The following is a 22,837-nucleotide window of genomic DNA, read 5'->3' as shown; positions in this document are numbered from 1 at the left end:
AACACACCTCATCTTTCTTTTAACAAGGAGCTTTCTTCTTTCACCTTGTGGTTTACTTATTTATTTAAGTTGAGAGAAAGGAAGTCTGTTTATAATCCTGGGTGTTATTTCTGTATAAACCACTGTCTATACAAGGATGTCAGGTGCTGCCCAAGAGAATCTTTTTCATATGGTAATTCTCACTAATGAATCCAGGCCTATAATGTGAAATTTTGCCCCAGACTGCCTCGGATGAACTAGAGGAAGGTATCCACAGTCAGTGTGACAATTCCCTGAGATTCAAAGGAGAACCCCGTGATGGTGTTTCATAACAGAATCAGAGATGCTGTACGTCAGAATACTGATACCAGCAGCATCAAAACAAGTAATTGTTAGATGGGAAAGTGTATTTTTGATACTTGAATTGAAGAGGACTCTCGATATGTCCCAGCGTCACCATCAGTAATTGGAATCTGCACTTCCTCCTTTATTCACTCAGTAAATATTTAACACCCATTATGTTCACAGCACTGCATTAGACTCTGGGGGAGTTACAAAGAACCTAGAAGGCTTGCCTCTGCCCCACAGGGGAAGTAAAAGAACAGTGACATCTAATTGTCATTTACACCGGGCGGCATTCACCCCAGCTGCCAAATACCTTGGTCGCCGGGGGACAGAGGCGAGGCAGCTCCCCAGGGCCAGGGCCCATTGGCCCCTTCAGCCCTTCCTGATCTCGGAGCTTTTGCGTCTTGTCTTTTCCCATCTTCCCAGCGAGTTTGAGAGGCTGTGGCTCAGGACCCACTGTGGCCAGCAGGATTATTCTCTGAGGGGCTGTGATCTGTGCAGCCTGTTTGTTTCTTAGCTTTTCCTGTGATGCCATTTCCCACGACCAAGATCCCCTAATGCATGGCGTTCGCAATCGAGAAGGAGGACGTACACACTACTGTGTTTACTGAAAGAGCTCCTCTGCCTGCAGCCCTGCAGAGCTGCTGCAGGGCGCACACACATGCAGGTGGATGGCTGCAGGGCCACCGCAAAACAGGACAGCGGCCGAGGTGCTGGGCCAGGTCGTCGTCCGTCTGACCGAGTAGCATCTCAGTAAATGTGCATTGACTGAGTGAGGCCGTGGTGACAAAAATGTACAAGAGCTGACTTTAGGCTGCTGTTCATTGAAGGCCTCAAAATGCCTGGGAGAAGGTGTTCAGTTTGCAAGGTTGGTGATTGGAGAGGGTAGGGGAGATCTTTGAAGGGCCTCATGTTTATATTCCCAACGTTTTGTGTGATGTGGCCCGCAGCCAGAAATTCATGCATTAATGCAGCCAGTAAACGTTCTCTACCCTTGTGTGCAGAGCAGTGTTGGGGGACCTGGGGGAGCCCAGGGGGCAGTGCTGCCCCAGCTTGGCTGCCCAAGCCCAGAACACACCCCAGATGGTTGCACTTGCCAGATTTAGGACACAGATATTCAGTATTTTGGAAGCTCCTTGGGGCCTTCTGAGATACAGACAACTTTGCAGGTCAACAACCATAGGAGTTTATCATCCAGTTTTTATATAATAACACTTACAGAACCTCCGTGGCAGGGTGAGGGATGCAGGCCAAGTGTGTGCTGTGAGTCCCGTGAGGAGCAGTGCCCACCATGGGTCAGGCAGGAGGGGTGTCTGGCCACAGGAAGCCCAGGACATGGATGAGACAGGCAGTGCCCTCTTTGACCTTGAAGCCAGGTGAATTAGGATGAGCCTGGATCACATTTGGGGGTTATTGGGGAAGCAGGACCGTGTATGAAGACCTTGCCTTTTATTGCCATCAGGAACATGAATGTTTCCTTTTAAAAGTCAGACTAGCGCTATGGCTGGCGTTCTTGTGAATATGCAGGCTGAGAACCGAGACACAGCGGCTCCCTCAGGGAAGGAATGCTCAGCTTCCCTTCTGGGTTCTCTAGCTCTTAAAATTGCTCCCTGCCCTGACGGCCACAGTGAATATCCCTGTGTGTGCATCTCAACAAACAAATGAGCCATTTTATGGGGGCAGTTTAGTGCCCCAGGGTCTAACGGAGCGCTGAGCCAGTGCTGTGCTTAGGATGGGTAAGGGTGCTTGACCTCAGCCGCTCTGGGTGCTGGCAGACTGAGGGTAGCTGTGGTAAATGGGTTCCCTCCTGGTCACCAGCCAATCAGACTACATGGCCCTCCTTTGAAATTCTCAGTACTTGCTGTTTCTAGTCAGTGTTTTGTTTTTAATTGAGTCTGTTCTGTGAGGGTACTTCAAAAAGTTCATGGAAAATGGAATTAAAAGATAACGTTAAAGATGGGCATTTGGCCTTGAGATTAAGACCCTTGCATCCTGAATCAGAGGACCTGAGGTTCATTCCTGGCTCTGGCTCCTCACTCCAGCTTCCTGGTGATGATGGCTCCAGTAACTGGGTCCGTGCCACCCACGTGGGAGGCCTGGTCTGCCTTCGTGGCTCCTAGCTTTCTGCCTCTGCATAGCTGCCAGGCTGTTACAGGCATTGGAGAGTAAACTAAGGATGGGCATGCTCTTTCTCACTGTATCACTCTCTGCCTCTCAAATTTTTACACTGATCTTAGCAAAAAATGTCTATTTTCAGGCAAGCATTGTGGGGAGCAGGTTAGGCTATCACGTGGGACACTTGCGTCCCATTTTAGAGTGCTTGAGATCAGGTCCCACCTCTGCTTCTGATCCAGCTTCCTGCTCATGCACCAGGGAGGCAACAGGTAATGGCTTAAGTACTCGAGTCCCTGCCACCCCATGGAAAACCTGGAGGGAGTTTCTGGCTCCTGACCTTGTCCTGCCCAGCCCTTGCTGTGCAGGTATTTGAAGAGTGAACCAGTAGATGAAAGATAGATTGATCAATCTCTCTCTCTCTGCCTTTCAAATAAGTAAATAAATAAATTTGTTTAAAAATATTTATTTTGGGGGCTACAGCTGTGGCATAGCAGGTTAAGCTATGGCCTGCAGTGCCAGCATCCTATAATGACACCAGTTTGAGTCTGAACTGCTGTGCTTCTGATCCAGCTCCCTGCTAACGCTCTAGGAAGGCAGTGGAAGAAGGTCCAACTGTGTGGGCCCCTGCTTCCTCATGGGAGACCCAAATGAAGCTCTTGGCTCCTGGCTTCAACCTGACCCATCCCCAGCTGTTGTAGCCATTTGAGGAGTGAACCAGCAGGTAGAAGATCTCTCTCTCTCTCTGTCTCTCCCTCTCTCTCTCTCTGTAACTTTGCTTTTTTTTTTTTTTTAAATAAATACAATAAATATTTTAATTAATTTATTTATTTGAAAGAGTTACACAGAGAGAGGAGAGGCAGAGAGAGAGAGAGAGTGAGAGAGAGGTCTTCCATCTGATGGTTCACTCCCCAGTTGGCCGCAACAGCCGGAGCTGCGCTGATCCAAGGCCAGGAGCCAGGAGCTTCCTTCAGTTCTTCCACGTGGGTGCAGGGGCCCAAGCACTTGGGCCATCTTCTGCTGCTTTCCCAGACTATAGCAGAAAGCTGGAATGGAATTGGAGCAGCCGGGTCTTGAACTGGTGCCCATATGGGGTGCTGGCACTTCAGGCCAGGGCTTTAACCTGCTGCACCACAGTGCCGGCCCCTCAATAAATATTTTTAAAAATAGTTATTTGGTGCAAGAAAATTTTGAAATCCATGTATAGTTTTTTTGTAATGTGCATTTTCCATGAACTTTCTGAACATCGCACCTGCACCCCAGAATGTCGTTAGAGGGGTGGATGGAATACCACTTGATACATTCTACGTGAGCATGAGCTGCAGTCCGAGCTTTTCCCTGTCTCTTTCAAACCTGCAGTGTGCCATGCGGAGCTGAATGCCATCATGAACAAAAACTCAGCTGATGTGAAAGGCTGCAGTATGTACGTCGCCTTGTTCCCGTGTAACGAGTGTGCTAAGCTCATCATCCAGGCAGGTAGGAACCAGGCCTTGCCATTTGTCACATTTGCATCGCTGCCTGCTCATCAGTAGCTCATTGCAGATGCGTTTGATCTTAAATTGCTATTGTTTAGATCTAAATTAATTGCACTATCAACTTTGCAAGATATTCCCCGTGTTTTGTTTTTGAATGGTGCCAGGTATGGGAAGACTAATTGCATCCTCTGTGATTCTTAGCATGTTTTTAATTTAGTTTGCAACTTTTTAAACTGCAAGCTGCCAAAAAGCAACACAGGCATTGCATATAATTACTGTCAATTTACTATTCTCTGACATATTGTGCATAGATTAGAGGGGAGGGAGAGAAATGAACTTCTGTCAGAAACAAGGTCAGCTGGGAGTCTGTATATGAAATTTTAATTTGTATCTAATACATGGAAGATATTTGAGGATCTAAACATATTTTTGCATATAAATGTCACAAGACTCAAATGGTTACTTTGAGTTTTTCTTGTTACAGTTGCCATAAATCTACAGCATTGTATTCTGAACGTCTTACCTTTTTCCAACTGTCACATCAAAGATTCAGCTGTCCTTTATCTCCATAAAACTCTCGGTGTGAGATTTAGAGACTTACCCTGTCGAGCCGGATGTGTGGTTTAAAGGGGCTGTTTATCACCCGCCCCACAGCACTCAGCAGGGGCGGGCTGCTGCCGTCCAGGAACAGTGTGGGCTTTGCGTCCTTCTGCTGTGCCGTCCTCGGCCGCCCTCCAGTGTGTGCCTGGGAAGAGCAGTGCGTGCTCTCTGGGCTGGCTTCCTTGTCCCTTGCAAGGCCAGGCCCTCAGGTCAGTGCTGGTGAGTTCGGGAGGAGACAGGTCTGCCGTCCACAGAGCTGGCTGAACTTCTGGAAAGCCACGCACAGCAGCACTTACCTCTGAACTGGCCGCCAGCCTGTGCTCCCCCCATTAGCCTTCTGAGTTTAGAGTAGTTGCCTTGTGAATAAAAACATTTGATTACCTGAAGGAAAGAAAATTTGTTAATCGGATCAAGGCTTGACTACTTGACATGTTTTCACTTTGTAATTGTTAAAAAAAAAAAAAACCATAAAGACTGGAGGGCAGATTAAATATAATCCACCCTCTGCTGTATTAGAAAGCAGCAGATACACAACACCCCCCTATTTCAGTAACTGGACATTGTCTGCAAGCACACTCGGAAAAGGTAATTAATCACAGCCACGACGAGGGCTCCATCTGCCTCTGCGTGTCTTTGACGGGATCTGGATGTGCGGATACTAATGAGGCTCCCATTGTTGCCTTGTAAGGTATAAAAGAAGTTATTTTCATGTCTGACAAATACCACGACAGTGATGAGACCACAGCGGCAAGGCTCATGTTTGATATGGCTGGGGTTGCATTCAGGTAAGCAGGGCAGCCCTAGGGGAACGGGCCATACGAAGGGGCTGATGGAGAAACCTTTTTGACCCTCCCTGCTGATGAATTTCTCCTTGTGAGGCCCGACTTCCACCCTTGGAAGCGTCTGCGGAAATGTGATTGCCTAAGGATCTAAAGATTATTTTAGGGGTAGATTTTAAAGCGCTGTGACAGAAGCCGTCTGAAGACAGTCTGTTTAATGACTGTACTTTAATATCAGGAACTTTCTGGGGCTTAACCTAATGATTCAAGTAGGGAGAAATTTTTTTTTTAACATCTATTTTATTTATTTGAAAGAGTTACAGAGAGAGAGGTCTTCCATCCGCTGGTCCACTCCCCAGATGGCCACAATGGCCAGAGCTACACTGATCTGAAGCCAGTAGCCAGGAGCTTCTTCCAGGTCTCTCACACGGGTGCAGGGGCCCAAGGACCTGGGCCATCCTCCACTGCTATCCCAGGCCACAACAGAGAGCTGGATCGGAAGAGGAGCAGCCGGGTCTTGAACCGGCTCGCATATGGGATGCCGGCGCTCAGGGCCAGGGCTTTAACCCACTGCGCCATAGCACCGGCTTCAAGCAGGGAGAAATTTAAAACCCTCACAAGTTTTGTAATAGTTAACAGCAAACCGTTGTCAATTTTACAAATATAAAAACTGTGCCATAGAAAATTCAGGATGAAAGTAACCTGCCGGGTTGAAACACCAGGAATTCTTTCTCCAGCAACATTTTAAATGGAGATTCAAAATCTTGGCTTTTTACGATTACCTCTGCTGAGCGGATATTGTGATGGTTTGTTTTGCTTGCAAGTAAATTCAGCCACCTTTGATTCATGGCAGAGAATTCTTTTGAGACAGGGAAGCTTTTCCAGGCTCTGCTGTGATCAGCAGTGGAGGACTGTAATACTGGGTAACGTGCCCACCCCGCGGGCTCATCCTTAGGAACGCAGGTCTCTCAAGCTAAACTGAGCCTTGCGAGATTTTACAATCCAAATTATGTACGTGTTCTCTTATTGACTGATTAGAAAAAAAGTGGTTAATCCCCAAATACTGTATTTGTCATAGAAGTAGTAGTGACTGAAAGTTAATGAGTAAAAATAATAATGGGTTTATTTTACGCTTGTATTTTTGGAGCACGATTTTAAGCTATTAAGCTTAACCTCTTAAGCTATATGAGTGGTTTTTGCTGTGGCTAAGCAGCAAAAGGAAATGCACTTTTACTTTCGAGCAGTTCCAGGCTGACTAGAAATTTCCTAGAGAAGAAAGTGAGTGATGGGCAAACTAGCACTTGCATGTCCTGTTGTGTGACTGACTTGTTAGAAGGCCTTTGAGTCTGGGTCAGTCTTGAACTCAGGTAGCTGGAGCACAGACGCGCCAAGCCGCCCTTGCATGCGGGTCGTCTCAGTGTCTCTGTGTGGTGCACATAGAGTGAGCGTCAGCCGAGTCCCGGGACGTTTCTTTTCTCCACACAGAGAATACAGGTTAAGCCAAAGTAAGCAAATTGCTCTACCTACTCACTGGATAATATCTTTCTATTGCTTGTGTATTTTTTTATCTTTAGGAAATTCACACCCAAGTGCAGCAAGATTGTCATCGACTTTGATTCAATTAACAGCAGGCCAAGTAAGACGCTTCAGTGAGTTACGTCTCATGAAAACGCCAGAAGATTGGGACTGTCCCCTTCTAAGGAGCTGCCGATGCCTTCCATCTTGAAGCCAGCACGGCGAGAGCGGATAGAAAGCCTGCAGGACGTGAAGCCTCAAATCTTCCTTCGTCCCTCGCGGCGCACGGACTCTGCCAATGCTACAGAACCCATGGAGGTGGCTTGGAGGGAGCCTGGGGCCAGCCGGCCGGGGCGGGGGCCCTGCACAGGGGCACGGCCATCTGTCCTCCGCCCCACTGTGGCCTGGGCTGAGGGATGGACGGACTGACGGAGGAGTGAGGCTGGCTGTGCGGGATGCACCACACATCGACAAGGACATCTGGCCCAAATGAAGCATGAGCGCCGTGCCCCGGGGGGCCGCCACCGCTCGCACCAGGCCTCAGCCCCAGACCAGGCGCCTCCCCGAGCCGAAGTACCTTCTCCGTGCCTGCTGCCCTGCCACAAGGAAGAGACCCCTCCATGGGGGCCTCGGCAGCTGTGACATTGAGCTGTTCCCAGAGGAGACAGCTCACTTCCCACCAGGCCACGCCCTGCTGTGCTAGCTGAGAGGCGTGGCTGGGGCGGGGCATGCACGCAGGGGCGGGGCCTCCTGCAGGCACACACACTAGCCCGCTTCATTTCCGCGGGGAACACTGGTTTCTGCGCCCCTGGAGGCTGCTGGTGATGGAGCTGCTGGTGGCTGGCACTCCTCCACGCTCCTTGGCTCCTGGCACTGCGCCTTCATCTGCGTGAATATCAGCTTCCTAATCACCGGGGCTTGGGGACTGTGGGCCTGTGCACCTTGTCTTTAATCTCATTTAATTTTTTATTAAGCACGCTCAGGACCTCTGCTGCAAAAATGGTTTCTTTATCCTAAAGATTATTACCTTTTTAAAGTGCTCTTAGACTTTCATGAGTTTTTATTTTGTCTCTGAGGTTTCGTACTCCATATTCTAGGGCATTTTGTAATTTGGCTCCTTACCAATTTTATTAAAATCTTATTAAGATGTGCCGCACGGAAGTGTGTTCGTTTTATGTTGTAATTATATGCTTAACTCTCCATTTCTGTCATTTCTGTGTTGTCTGTGAGGCACACTACCTATGTTCTCATGCTCAGAGAACAGTTTGAGATTGCAAGCTCTGTGCTTTGCCCAGGGCTCATGGGTGGCGGCCTTTGTAGCCCAGTTTCAACATGCTGGGGGGAGGCTCTGCGCGCTGTCCGGTCGGCTCCCCTGCCCCGCCTCTCAGAGGGGCCGTTTGGTAGCTCCCAGGCCTCTTTCACGACCAGACTCTCTCAGTCCCGCTAGCGTCCTCTGCTGCTCTTACCTTATTTTCCAGGTCTCTTTCTCTAGAATTTTTTATTTATTTAAGAGGTGAGAGAGAGACAGATAGAAGACAGTTTTCTATTTGCTGGTTCCTTCCCCAAATAACTGCAACGGCTGGAGCTGGGCTAAAGCCAAAAGCCAGGAACTCCAGGCAGTCTCTCACATGGGTCGCAGTGACACAGTTGAAATATTACCTGCTGCCTCCCAGGATCTGCATTAGTGAGAAGCTGGCGTCAGGAGCCAGACCCAAGTGTGGAAACCCAGAGCTGTTATGGTGTGCAGATGGCGTAACCATTAGCTTAGACCCCCACCCCTAAATACCTCGTCTTTGCTCTCCTCAGTTTCTCTTTCCTCCTCCAAATCCTTTGCCCCTTGTTTGCTCCAGAACACACAAATCAGAAAGCATGTAGAGCAAAGAACCCTGGGGGTTGGCAGGGACTAAATTGCTGCTCGGGTGCCCGCGTGCTGGTGGAGTGTGCAGGTCGAGTCCCAGCTCTTCCACTTCAGGTCCAGCCTTCAGCTGATGCACACGCTGGGAGGCAACACGATGGCTAAGTGCTTGCTTGCATTCTTGCCAACCACCTGGGAGACCCAGATTTAATTCTTGGCTCCTGGCTTTGTCCTAGCTCAGCTGTTTGTGGGCATTTGGGGAGTAAACCAGTGGATGAGCGATCTGTTTCAATCTGTGTCTCTGTTTCTTTGCCTTTCAAATAAATGAAAATAATGTAAAAGAGAGAGAGACATACTTAGTTGCCCACATTATGGCGCAGTGAGTGAAGCAGCAGAAGATGGCCCGAGTGCCTGGGCCCCTGCTGCCCACATTGGTGTGCTGGATGGAGTTTCAGGCTCCTGGCTTCAACCTCTCCCAGCCCTGACCGTTGCATCCATTTGGGGAATGAACCAGTAGATAGACCCCCAACCCCCCAATCTCTCCCTGACTGCCTATCGGATAAGTAAATACGTTTTTTAAAAGACTCCATGCTAGAAACTAGGTTTACAAGTTGTGAGCCCTGTCAGTAAGGAGTGTGTAATTTTTATGTATGTCATATTTATGTCTAGGGGCTGTAACAGTAGTGCATCTAATTTATTTAATTTTTATACTACCTAATATTTTTCTCAGCTTGTTAAATTGAGTTTTAGTGAAAAGTCCCACTTTGGGGGGAGGTGCAGGCACTGACAGCCTGTGGTTGGCTTGCTGGGGGCCGGTGATGCTGTCAGTGTAGGTGGAAGGGGCTCCAACCTGTGAACTGTGCAGAACCTGACTTCCTGATGACTGCAGTGTGAGGAATTACGTCTTGGTCTCTGCTGTCACCGCTGAGTGGCGGAACTGTCCAGTCCGGAGAATTCTGCACATGTCAGGGTTCCCGTTAATAGAGCTTTGCTTTGAACTTTGCCTTGGGGAGAAACATTCCAGAAGGGAGGCGTTTTGAGCAGTCTTTTGCCTTGCAGGCATTACTAGATAATTGTGGTGCAGGGAGCCCGTATCTGAGGGCAGGGTTGCTGCCTGTCATGGCTAATAAATGACAATAAGGAAAGCAGCTTCCCTGACTGCTGGCGGAAGAACGATGTTTAACAGGCAAAATCTGAGAGTGAAATGATAGGAACTGCATTTCCCCAACACATGTTATGCCTTTCTTTTTGTTTGTTTGTTTTAGGAATCTGTCCTTATGACCCCTGAAGCCCCACAAGACCCAGCACTGAGAGTTATCTAGCACATTAGCGCTGTCTTCCCCACTTCAAAATACAGCGAAGTAAGACAGCAAGCGCAAAGCTGAGACGCGCTCCTGAACGCAGCTGTCGGCTTCTATGGCCAGTGATGTGAAGGTCCCCAGGGGCAGGTGCTTGCTGGTCTCCCAAGGCCCACTTCCACTTGAGTGTTGAACATACCTAGGTTAAGAAATAGATTGTTGCAAAAGGGCTGAAGGAAGGCTAGGAGATCATTTTGAATTGATTGATTGATTTATTTTTTTTAATTGGAAAGAACTCTCATCTGCTGGTTCACTTCTACAACAGTCAGGGCTGCATCAGGCTGAAGCCAGGAGCCAGGAACTCAGTTTCCCCTGTGGGTGGCAGGGATCCAAGTACTTGAATCATCACCTGCTGCCCCCCAGAGTCTGCAGTAGCAGGAAGCTGGAATCATAAGTGGAGCAAAGACTTGAACCCAGGCTCTCTGGTGTGAGATGCAGGAATCCCAAGTCACCCCCTGACCATTGCACCGAATGCTTGCCCCATTGTTTTCTGTCTCCACTTTCTTTTACCCCAAATTTTTTTTCAAGGAGTTTTCTTTCCTCCTTAGGACCGGTAAATAGAATATGTTCAGGTGTTGTTTGATTTGGGTTGATATGTCCAAATATATAGTACAGTTTTTTTTTAAAGGTTTATTTATTGTAAGGTTGATTTCTTTGAAAGAGTGTTAGAGGGTGGGCATGGGGGAGAGAGATCTTCTATCTGCTGGTTCACTCCTCAAATGATCAGGGCTGGGCCAGTCCAAAGCTAGGAGCTTGCAACTCCATCCAGTCTCCTGTGGGTGGCAGCGGCCCAAGTGCTTGGGCCATCTTCTGTTGCTTTTGCAGGCACATTAGCAGGAGCTGGATTAGAAGTGGAGCCCTGATAAAACATTTGAATGTTACAGTTAACCTCTTTTTTTTTTTTTTTTTTTTTTTTTTTTTTTTTTTTAAGTAGGGCCATTCTAAACATCGTAGTTTCTGCAAATCGGTTCTTAGGAGGCCTGCCTGAAGGTCAGGGGAAGGACCCTCACTCAGAGGAGGGGCGGAGCCTTTGCAAACGTCCTTCCTGCAGGGGAACCATGCTGACTGGAGCGTGAGTGTTGGCTGTGGGGGTCCAGGCAAAATAACCTGCAGCCCAGGACGTTCCAGAGCCGGGACAACAGGTGAGGGCTGCCCCAGAATTTGCGAAGACCTATGTGTGGCTTGCCTTACAACTGGTGAGGGAGCCTAACGCCATTTCATCATGAGAGTACATCAGTCTCCAAACAGTAGCTGAGGGCCTGCCATGTATTCGCATCTCTGGTGATCCTGGTTCCGGGTTAGCATGGATTTAGATGGCTAAATACCAGAAATGTTAGATCGGCTTTACCAACCCCTTTAGTAAGCTAACTTAACGCGTCCCACGTAGCTGAGCCATGAAGGTGCGACCTACACTTCACTTCCTCTGTGAGCGGGATGCCTGCCTTTTATGTCCACATCCATTGGAGTAAGGCCAGTGGGGAGAAGGTAGGAGCCCGTGTGAACTGCACAGGAGCCTGCTTCTTTTTTATTTTATTTATTTGAAAGGGAAAGGGAGACAGAAAGATCTGTCTTTATTCTCCAAATGCCCACAATAGCCAGGCCTGGCCCAAGCCTGGAGCTATGAACTTAATCTGGGGCTCCCACGTAAATGGCAGGGACCAAACTACTTGAGCCATCACCTGTGACATGGGTATTTCATGCCAAACACCCAGGACCTCACCTGGTTCTTTCAGAGGGAGAAGGAGGACACATTCTGAAGTCCTTCATTTAAAAGTGAGTTCAGGCGGCCGGCGCTGTGGCACAGCAGGTTAAAGCCCTGGCCTGAAGCGTCTGCACCCCACGTGGGGCCGTTTCTAGTCCCGGCTGCTCCTCTTCTGATCCAGCTCTCTGCTATGGCCTGGGATAGCAGTAGAAGATGGCTGAAGTCCTTGGGCCCCTGCACCCGCATGGGAGAACTGGAAGAAGCTTCTGGCTCCTGGCTTTGAATTGAAACAGCTCCTGCCGATGTGGCCATTTGGGGAGTGAACCAAAGGATGGAAGTACCGCTCTCTCCCCTTCTCTCTGTAACTCTGCCTCAAATAAATAAATAAATCTTAAAAAACATTTCCAGAACTCTTTGCATCTTGCAAAACTGACACTTCTACAAGACAACTCCCACTTCCCCCTTGGACTTTCTGTGTGGATTTGACTGCTGCCAAGTACCTTGTACAGGTGGAATCAGAACTGCCTCTTTGTGAGTGGGTATTTCACTTGGCATCATGTCCTCAATGTCCTCGGCTTGTGGCACTTGTCAGAATTGCTTTCCTTTTGAAGGCTAAAGAAGCTGTTCAGACGCTGTCTCCCCCCCCCCCCCCCCCCCCGCTTCCTGTGACCACCCACCGGCTCCCATGCACCTTTCAAGACCAAGCTGGGGCCCCGCCTCTGGGTCAGCCTCCCCAGACCTCCTGGCTGCAAGGGACCTTCTCTCCTTTGAAATCCTGTGCCGGTTATTGTCAGCAACGATCTTTTTGACAGTGAATCCTGTGCTGTTTTATGACATCTTTCCCCTGTCTAGAACCGTTATTGAAACATTTCATTGAACTTTTCACATGTGTCTCTCTCTGCTCTAACTCCATTGTAGACTCCACAGGTGCGTGTATGGCGACTTGTGTGCCTACCCTCCCCGCACTGTTTCCTCGGTGGCTTCTGCAGGGGGATGGAATCCACATTTTAAAAATATTTCTACATAAAAGTTATGCACCTGATTGCACTTTAATTCAGTGAAGTAGCTGATCAGGAGCCAGCTTCCTAAATTATTTTTTTCCATGCCGATTTCCTTGTGAATGGCTTGAAAAAAAATTGTCATTTAGAATGTACAAGAAAGAAATCTTCCTGTTAGCATCCAGGGTTAATGGACACATTTGTCTTTGAGAGAGAAGGGCAATTACTATTTAAATGTCTCATATGTAACTTGTGGGTTTCAGTGGAAGCATTCTTGGGCATGGTTTTGAATTAGGGATTTGGCAACAATGTACACTCCTGGCGGAAGACCCAGTAGAGATGTTGCCACCGAAGCCGATCTGATTACAGGATGTCTGCACTTTGCCTGTCTTAAATCACTACAGAATGCTGGGGCTGGAGGCCTTGATTTTAACTGTTGGTAAGGAAAGCTGTTGCAGCTTGGTGTGGTTAAAAGCTTGTCGGTGCTCCAGGTTGTAAGCGGGAGTTCTGTTTGGGAGGAGGCTCCTCTGCATAGCGCTGCTTTGCCTGGTTCGTGCTCCTGTTTTGTGTTTTTTTCTGCCTTTCCCCCTTTTCCAGGTCAGAAGCCACCCATGGGTTTGCAGCTGTGAGTACCAGACACCTGACTCCCTGGTTAGACAAACAGTGTTTTCCTTTTTGCTCATGTAATAAAAAGTACAGTAGTGGGAATTTGCTGGAGTTGGTTTAGCTGCTGGGGGATAGTAGCAGAGATCCAGGTGTGCTTTATTTCAGTTAGCTACCTTTAGCTTTATGTTTTCAATCACTCTGTCAAGCTCAAGGCACCCTCTCTGTAATGAAAGCAAGAAGGAGACAGACAGCATTTGGGCTGGGAGTAAGACTTGTCCCTTCCTGTGTGCCTTCGATCAGGAAAGCAGAAACTTTCCCAGGAGCCCCAGCAAATAGTCTATTCTGTCTCCCTGGCCACAGGTGCATCACGTGGCCATACCCTAGATACAAGGGAGGCTGCTGGGGTCCTTGGCATCCCAGTGAGGGCTGCAAGGGAAAAAGAGACGAGTAAGGACCATTACCCAAGATGCTGTCCTTAACGTGCTCCTTGCTTGGAAGATGTGTGAAACACTCATGGGCGTTTCTCCTCGCCGCTCTTCACATCCGCAGTTTGTTGAATTGAAACTGAAACTCGTCTCCTGGCAATTTTGTGACCTTGGTGTTGATGGAGTAAGGAAGGACAAATGCATTAGATCTATTTTGGTCCCTTGGCTACATGACTGACACCCTGAGTTGTTGGTCAACCAGCTCAGCCCTGCCTCGATTGTTGGCCACGCCACTATCTTAAGGGTTCAGCCATGAGCCCAAGCCCTGCCTATTTTCTCAAGAGCTCAGCTTTAGCCCAAACCTTCCCAACTCTTAAGTGTCCAGTCTTAGCCCAAGCCCCTGCTCCCCACCATCTTAGGCTGTGTAAGCTTCTGGCTCGTGTGAGAATGTGCTCTGTGCCATGTGCTTGCTGGTAGTGAGCCCCTCTCAGGTTTATCTCTGAATAAGCGTGTTCTGGCTGCGAGTTCACAGTTCCTGGCTCTTCTTTGTCTTGTTCTTCTAACCTTACGGGCATTGACTTTCAACTCCTGTGTAGAAAACTTAGTTTCTTAGTTGGTCAGAGCTGTAAAAGAGTTAACATTTTCATTATTTGAGAGTAAGAAATATCATGGCCTTTGGCCTCTAAAAACTAAAAATAGGAGTATTTTCCTATTTGGCTATAGTGTATTGACTTTATAAATTTACAATACTTTATGTCAATCAGCTCGGTAGTTTTCTGTCTAACGTCTTCAGTTCAGGATCCAGTTCAAGGCTGGGTGTTACCTTTAGTTATCATGTTTCCATAGCTTCTTTAATCCACAGTGGCACTGCTGTCTTACGATGAGCGTCCTTAGAATCAGCAGCTCTCTCAGTGCCCCTTTATTGATATTTTCCATATTCAAAATTAAAACTGAGAAGTTTTAAAAATACTTTAATTCATTTAAAATATGACCTCTTTGCATGTTAACACAAATAGCATGCTTTTGTGAAAAAAATCACTATTTTACAGAAAACAAAATTTAGTGCAAATAGTGAGAAGAGCAGTGACTTACATTTTAATGTGTGGCTTAATAGAAAACTGCTGATTTTTCCTTCTGTATGTGCTTTCTATCTGCTATGTTGTTTTGGCTGAAGTATCGAAAGAAAATCTAGCAATACACAGATATATAGTTGGAAAAGGAAGGCATATTTTAATAGCATTAACAGAAGTAGGGACATTCTCTTTTTAAAGATTTACTTATTTATTTATTTGAAAGCTAGAGTTACAGAGAGAGGTGAGGCGTCTGCTGGTTCACTCCCCAGGTGGCCACAATGGCCAGCACTGGGCCAGGCCAAAGCCAGGGGATCTTCATCTGGGTCCCCCACGTAGATAGTAGGGGCCCAAGTACTTAAGCCATTTTCCACTGCTTTTCCAGGTGTGTTAGCAGAGAGCTGGATTGGACGTGAAGCAGCCAGGACACAAACCAGTACCCATACATGATGCCAGTGTTGCAGGTAGTAGCTTAATCCGCTGTGCCACAATGTCTACCCAGGGGTATTCTTTGATTCCACATCAGAGCTTGATGAGTTGGTATTTTCATAAAGGTTACACTGGGAAATCTGAAACTGTATCAATGAACGGTTGATACTGTCTTACATTAAAATCCATTGGTCTAATTGCTGTTTTCCATGTACACTATACAATAACATGCATTGGTCATTTGGAAAATACTGGCTCCCTGAGTTATGCAGATTGTCCAAACGTTGACAGATTTCATTATACAATATCCAAAAATCAGTCTTGTAAACATCATCATGGGTCTCATCAGAAAAATCTTTTTAAGTGTGGAGAGGCTGTCAAGCTCACAGTGACAGATAACAATCTGTCCAAAGTTCTAATTTTATCTTGAAAGTTTAAATTTTATCTGTCATTTCATGTGCCTTGAAGCGATAGGCTTTGTTCACTTTCAAGAAAATGTCATATATCCAAACCTGAGTACCCATAGTTTGTCAGTCTTTCTTTTAAATGAAAATGGAATTCCATTAATACAGTGGGTAGTTTAGCTTGCAACTCAAACAGCGGTGCAGCTGTCACCCCTGGCTGTGCTGCAGAAGTGCTTTCTGCCTATTTCCCATCTCAGCGCAGGGACTTTTAAAAACATGTCTACTCATGGTACAAATAACACTTCTCCATCATCATTAAGGATATTCTTAGTGAAACTGGCCTTTTTCCTCCCTCCCTCACTCCGTTCCTCCCTTCCTTCCTGAATGGCACTGGAGTACTAGTTAGTGTACTGCCTTCGATGTGTGCCTTGATTCATTCTTCAACATTTTACTCACCATTGATTTTGTTGCAGTGCAAACGTCGACAGTGAAAAAGGCAGGACAGGCCGGCGCCGTGGCTCAATAGGCTAATCCTCCACCTTGCGGCGCCGGCACACCGGGTTCTAGTCCCGGTTGGGGCGCCGGATTCTGTCCCGGTTGCCCCTCTTCCAGGCCAGCTCTCTGCTGTGGCCAGGGAGTGCAGTGGAGGATGGCCCAGGTGCTTGGGCCCTGCACCCCATGGGAGACCAGGAAAAGCACCTGGCTCCTGGCTCCTGCCAGGATCAGCGCGGTGCGCCGGCTGCAGCGGCGGCCATTGGAGGGTGAACCAACGGCAAAGGAAGACCTTTCTCTCTCTGTCTCTCTCTCTCACTGTCCACTCTGCCTGTCAAAAAAAAAAAAAAAAAAAAAAAAAAAAAAAAAAAAAAAAAAGAAAAAGAAAAAGGCAGGACACGCCTGTAAGGATGAGATTGGTGTTGACGATGAGACCCCTTGGAAGAGTCTGCAGAACAGAACCGTGCTTGGCGAGCCAGCTGCCTTAGATGGCAGTGTGCTTCCAGCATGCCGAGAGCCGCTTTGGAAACATTGATTTGCCCCTTTCTCTTTATGCATGTCTTGGCCTTGGTGACCTTATATGAGGAGGGGAAAATAAGATTCTTAGAAATGTTTTTCTTATTTGTTTGAGAGGCAAAGAGACAGACTTTCTGTCTGCTGGTTCACTCTCCAGATGTCTGCAACAGCCAGGCTGGGCCAGACTGAAGCTGGGAGCCATGAACTCCATCTGGGTGTTGCACATGAGTGGCTGGAACCCAAACACTTGGGCCATCCCTGCTTCCTTCTAGGGTGGCAGGGAGCTGGCATAGGGAGCAGAGCTGAATCCAGGCACCCCACTATGAGTGTGGACATCCCAGCAGAGTCAACCACCAGCCCTGAGATTTTTTTAAAGAGCTGATCATTTTTTCCCATCTGTAATTTTTTTAAAGATTTATTTTTAGTTTGAAACAGGGAGAGTTAAAGAGTGGGGCGGCAGGGGTGGGGGGAGGGGAGATACCTTCCGTCCATTGGCATATTCCCCAAATGGTCATGATGCCAAAGGCCAGGAACCTGGAACTCCATCTGGGTCTCCCACATGGGTGGTGGCAGGGGCCCTGGCACTTGGGCAATCTTCTATGCTTTGCGAAGCACATTAGTAGGGAACAGGATTGGAAGTGGAATAGCTGGTCTTAAACTGGTGCCCTTATGGGATGCTGACATTGCAGGTGGTGGCTTAACCCTCTGTGGCACAACCCCAGCCCCTCTCATCTGTGATTTACTGCCTATAATACAGTGACTGTGAGAGGTATGATTAATACTGTTGTTTTAAGAAACAAGTAGGAAAACTTTTGATAAACACTAGACCATCTTGGTTTGTGGCAGCTGCACAAATGAAACAGTTTGCTGTGATTTTATAAATTAGAACATCACAGATGCTTATTTAGTGCCTCTGTGTTTGACTGCTAGGATGAGAGGCTGGCGTTGTGGCATAGTGAGTAAAGCCACCGCCTGCAGCACCCGCATCCCATGTGGGTGCTGGTTCAAGTCCCGGCTGCTCCACTTCCGATCCAGCTCCCTGCTCACAGCCTGGGAAAGCAGGGGAGAATGGCCTGAGTGCTTGGGCCCCTGCCATACACATGGGAGATAACGGCAGAGTTCCAGGCTCCTGGCTTCAGCCTGGCGCAGCCCTGGATACTGTAGCCATTTGCGGGTGGATAAATGGAAGATCTCTCTCTCTTTCTCTCTCTCCCTCTCTGTCCCTACCACCCCCTTCTCTCTGTAACTTGTTTGCTTTTCAAATAATAATTTTTTAAGAAAGTTGAGAGGGCCAATTGAATCCTGGCACAGTGGTCTCTCTCCAGAGGATGACCTGGTCAGTGGAACCAGCAGCCCAGGCAAACTCCTGGGTTCTGATTAACAACTCATCCACGTCCTGGGGGCCTGGTGTTTCTCGCTTCCTTTCTGTTGCGAGGGGGCAATGGCTTTTCTGTCAGATGAGGCTGATTGGCCCTCTTCACAGCAGAAATTTCTTTTTCTTTGAAAGATTTATTTATTTATTTGAGAGGCAGAGTTACAGACAGAGGGAGAGACAGAGAGAGAGAGGTCTTCTATCCACTAGTTTACTCCAAAATGGCCCCAAAGGCTGGAGCTGGGCCAGTCTGAAGCCAGGAGCCAGCAGCTTCTTCCAGGTCTTCCACAAAGGTGCAGGAGCCCAAGCACTTGGGCCACCTTCTGCTGCTTTCACAGACACATTAGCAGGGAGCTGGATTGGAAGTGGAGCAGCCAGGACTGGAACCGGTGCCCATATGGGATGCCGGCACTGCAGACCGAGGATTCACCTGCTATGCACAGTGCCAGTTCCGAGAGCTTTTTGTTATCTGCCAGCTCTAGAAAAGGCAATGAGCGACCCAGCAGCTGACGTGCTCAGCCGTGCTCAGCCGTCGCAGCCCCAACTGAGGAGGCCAAGGTTACCCCAAGGCCCAGGTAGCACAGCCACCATCCAGACGGCTGCGTCCACCAGGCAGCTGCCTCACAGGTGCTGCTGCCCTCTGGAACAGGGGCTGGCAAGGTGGGAGGCTCAAGCCAGCAGCCAGTGTGGGCCTTTTGTGTTTTAAACCAAACAAAATAAAAACAGGCCCTGTGCTGCCCCACCCTCTGTGATCCCTCGCTAGGAATATCAGCCTGCTATGTAATTTGTCAGTCATTTGGTGGTTAACTTATGAAAATGCCTCATGATTTATTAGCATTTTTATAACAAGCAGCATTGAATATCCATTAATGAGAGTTCATGCGGACCCGCTATTTAATTTCTTGGTCAAAATGAAGCAGAAAAGGATCGCTGAGAACAAACTGCACCCAGAGATGTGGGCCCTGTGTCTGGTGACCTTGAGTCTTGAGTGTTATTGGAGGAGTGAGGAACGGAGCTGATTTTAGCCCTGGTACCGGCGGCACTAACTTCCAAGATGGACCAGGAGCAGGGCACAGAGGGGTCTTTCATTTAGTTCCACCAACATCACGAACCAATGACGACTAACTCCCGGCTTCCCTGCCCTTTTCTTGGTCAATTACCCCCAGGGCTGTTTCTAAAGCAGGTCGACCCCCATGCCACACAGCAGCAAGGGTCAACCGGCTTAAGAAAAGTGTGCAAGAAAAAGACATTTAAATAGGTCAGCCCCGTGCTGCCTGCTAGGAACACCGGTTTTCCTTGGCACGCGTTGATTAAGCCGCTACTGATACTTGTGAAGGGGGGAGGAGGGGTGGCTGCCAATGGAAGGTTTTGCAAGGGGTTCCAGCTGACTAAATTGACAGGCTGCAGCCTTGCACCCTGGGACTTCCCCCTCCCCCCAACCCCTCGGGGTCCCTAACCAGACAGCAGCAGCACCTGGGTTTAAAAGCCAATTCTCCAGGCATACAGGAGAGCAGTACAGAAAGGGTCACCCACGGAGCGTGCGGCTCCTTCAAGGAAACATCGGCCGTGGGTGGTACGCAGGGAGGGGCAAATTGAGCAGTCAGTCAGCACCCTGCGCCCCAGTGCCGGGTCCAAGCAGCACCCGTGGGAGGCCTGGGCCTGGGCTCCCAGTTCCCTGGGTTCTCGGCCCTGGCTGTGGGTCTCTGAGCGGCTCCAGGGAGGGCCCAAGAGCTGCCTTGGAAACAGCTGAATTGATTAAAGGATTAGTTGTTTTCAGCCTCGCTGGTGGTGGTGGCGCAAGAGAACTTCAGAACCCTGGAGGTGCTGTGGCCCGATTAGGAAGTCAGCTGGAGGCTCCGGGCGCAGGCGGCCGTGCTACCTGCTGTCTGATGTTGTGCCAACTTGCTTCCATGCAGTCACTCCGCCGCACGGGGATGATGTTTCAATCTAGTCTGCTGCTCAGTCAGGACTCTTAGGAGGCCCATTGTCTTCCAGTGGGCTTCCTGCCTGTTACCGCTCTCCTCCTGCCTCTCCTCTCTTGGACACGACCGTGACATTGCTCACTGGACAAATAAGTTGTCAGTGTCCCCGTGCTGAGGGTTGGCAGGCTTCCCCTCTCGGCAAGACTTGCGGGCGAAAATCTGGCGCTCTTTTAACGGCAAGCTTGGTGCCTCGGCGTCTGGGGTCCCGGAGTTCTTTGTGGGTTCGCTTTCGTGGGTGAGCAGCGTTGCCCGAAATCTGTTTTGAATTGTCTTGTGTCCAGCCTTGGTTCTGTGGCTAGGGACACAGAGTTCAGAGCCTGACCCAGGCTTGTCTGGTTTTCTTCCGGAGCTGGGTGAGAACTCGGGCTTCCTGACTGGGGGGTGCTGCCCTGAGGAAGCTCAGGTCTCGGAGCGAAGGCAGGCAGGTGGGCAGCAGGCTCTGCTCCACCAGAGAGAGAGAGAGAGAGGTGTCTTCCATCCGCTGGTTCACTCTCCAAATGGCCACAACAGCCAGAGCTGGGCTGACCTGAAGCCAGGAGCCAGGAGCTTCTTCTGGGTCTCCCACGTGGGTACAGGGGCCCAAGGACTTGGGCCATCTTCTGCTTTCCCAGGCCATAGCAGAGAGCTGGATCAGAAGTGGAACAGCCAGGACTCGAACCGGTGCCCATATGGGATGCCAGCACTGCAGACGGCGGCTTTACCCACTACACCACTGCAGCAGCCCCGACCGGCCTGTTCTGCTTCTTGACCGTTCCTTGTGAGACTGCAGCCGCTGTGCTCACTGTTCCTCCTTCCCGGGTGAGGCTTGCCTCCCCCCACCCCCAGCTCCTCCCCTACTTTACTCTTTGCACCTGCAGGACTGCAGCTCAGGCCTCGCTCTTCAGAGGCGCTTCCCATGGCCCAGCCTGGCTGACACCCAGGGCCCTACCTCCCACTGACTGTTCTGTCACCTCCACTTCTTTCCATCGCAACTGTTTTGCTGATGTATTGGGTTTATTATTTTTCTGGTGTGTCCTCCTTTCTTAGTCTGGGTGACTAATAAACGAAAGGACTTGACTTCTCCCTGTCCTGGAAGCTGGCAAGTCCACTGTCAAGAGGCTGGGTCTGGGAAGTGCGGTCTCCCTGCAGCCCCCCTTGGGGGAGGCACAAGGATATGACAGGGTGGCCAGGGAAGGGGTGACGCTCCCTTTGTGTGAGGAGTTTGGTCCTTTGTGACAGGGCTGAGCCATTCATGGTGGCAGAGCTCTCATGGCCTGATTATCTTTTTTTTTTTTTTTTTTTTTTTTGACAGAGTGGACAGTGAGAGAGAGAGAGAGACAGAGAGAAAGGTCTTCCTTTTGCCACTGGTTCATCCTCCAATGGCCGCCACGACCGGTGCGCTGCGGCTGGCACATCACGCTGATCCGAAGCCAGGAGCCAGGTGCTTCTCCTGGTCTCCCATGGGGTATAGGGCCCAAGCACTTGGGCCATCCCCCACTGCACTCCCGGGCCACAGCAGAGAGCTGGCCTGGAAGAGGGGCAACCGGGACAGAATCCAGCGCCCTGACCGGGACTAGAACCTGGTGTGCCGGCGCCGCAAGGCGGAGGATTAGCCTATTGAGTCACGGCGCCGGCCGGCCTGATTATCTTTGAATTTTTATTTGAAAGGCAGAGTCCCAGAGAGAGAAGAGATAGACAGAGAAAGGTATCTCCCAGCTGCTGGTTCACTTCCCAAGTGGCCGCAATGGCTGGGGGTGGGCCAGGAGCTTTTTCTGGGTCTCCCATGCGGGTGCAGGGACTCAAACACGTGGGCCGACCTCTGCTGCTTTCTCAGGGCCTTTAGCAGGGATCTGGATAGGAAGTGGAGCAGCCAGGCCTCGAAGCGGTGTCCATATGGGATGCCGGCACCGCAGGTGGTGGTTTTACCTGTTTTGCCACAACACTGGCCAGGCCTAATCACCTTTGAGAGGTCCCATCTGCTGGCACTGTTGCACTGGGGCTGATGTTTTTAACGTGTGGACTTCAGGGGATGCATTAAAACCAGGGCACCCATTAAAACCAGGGCACCTTCCCCCGACCCCCACAACAGCAGGCGCCAGGCTTGTCTGATTCCCTGCTGACTCGGGCATTCCTGGAACAGGGCCTGGCCCAGGAGTGGTTTGGCCCAGCGGGTAGTGACTGAGTGAAGAGATGAGCTTGATCTATGGAAGCTTTGGTCACAGAAGCTCTGGGTGAGGCAGCCACACACCAGCTCTGGGCGCCAAAGGGCCACACTGCACCTGGAGGGAAGATAGGCACGGACCCCGCCCGCCCTGCTCAGCGTGCTTCCCAGGGAGAGAGAGAGAGAGAGAGACAGAGGGCTCCTGTGGCCCTCCCTCGCGGGTGCACAATGGAGGCAGCACGCTGTGTAGACACAGTGCACCGCTCAGAAGCTTTCTGACCTTGGAGGGCGGCTGGTGTGCTTGGGCTTGCTGCAAGGAGCAGACTGAAGTTCTGGACGCTGGACTCGGGTCCTCTCCTGGGTACAGGCCCTGTGTCAGAATCAGCGTGCTGTTAGTGACGGGAGAAACTGTGTTGGAGGAAGGGGCTGAGCACGTGATGCGAGAGTGCTTTCCTGTAAGCCTAAGGCCGGGTGACAAACCCTCCGTGTTCTGTGATGCCAATAACGAGTTCTTAGATGCCTGGGGGGTTGGGCCTCCAGACATCTGCGTTCACCCAGGTGGACCCCAGGACCACCTGCAAATTCTGCCGTTGGGTCGGGTGCATCAGTTCCCCTCTGGATGGGGGATAGAGGCTACCTTGCCAGTCTATTGCAAAGAGGATCTTGCAATCGGGGAACATCTG

The 22,837-nt window shown here is 49.6% G+C and overlaps 1 protein-coding gene across 4 annotated transcripts in view; it reads left to right on the top strand.

Moving 5' to 3' along the window:
* DCTD (dCMP deaminase) overlaps positions 1–7,961 on the top strand; it is a 31,850-nt gene extending 23,889 nt beyond the window's left edge. For all 4 annotated transcript variants that reach the window (XM_051832607.3, XM_051832610.3, XM_051832626.2 and 1 more), the window contains exons 4-6: positions 3,796–3,912; positions 5,200–5,296; positions 6,865–7,961. In XM_051832607.3, coding sequence (XP_051688567.1) covers positions 3,796–3,912; positions 5,200–5,296; positions 6,865–6,943 — 293 coding nt within the window. In that variant the 3' untranslated portion in view covers positions 6,944–7,961. The remainder of the gene's footprint in view (positions 1–3,795; positions 3,913–5,199; positions 5,297–6,864) is intronic.
* Positions 7,962–22,837: the final 14,876 nt, after the last annotated feature.

Source organism: Oryctolagus cuniculus, chromosome 2, assembly GCF_051225735.1.
Source record: "Oryctolagus cuniculus isolate XC-2025 breed Fujian yellow rabbit chromosome 2, ASM5122573v1, whole genome shotgun sequence".
Lineage (NCBI taxonomy): Eukaryota > Metazoa > Chordata > Mammalia > Lagomorpha > Leporidae > Oryctolagus > Oryctolagus cuniculus.
Note: the sequence above shows the minus strand (reverse complement) of the source record. Positions and strands in the feature narration are given on the sequence as shown.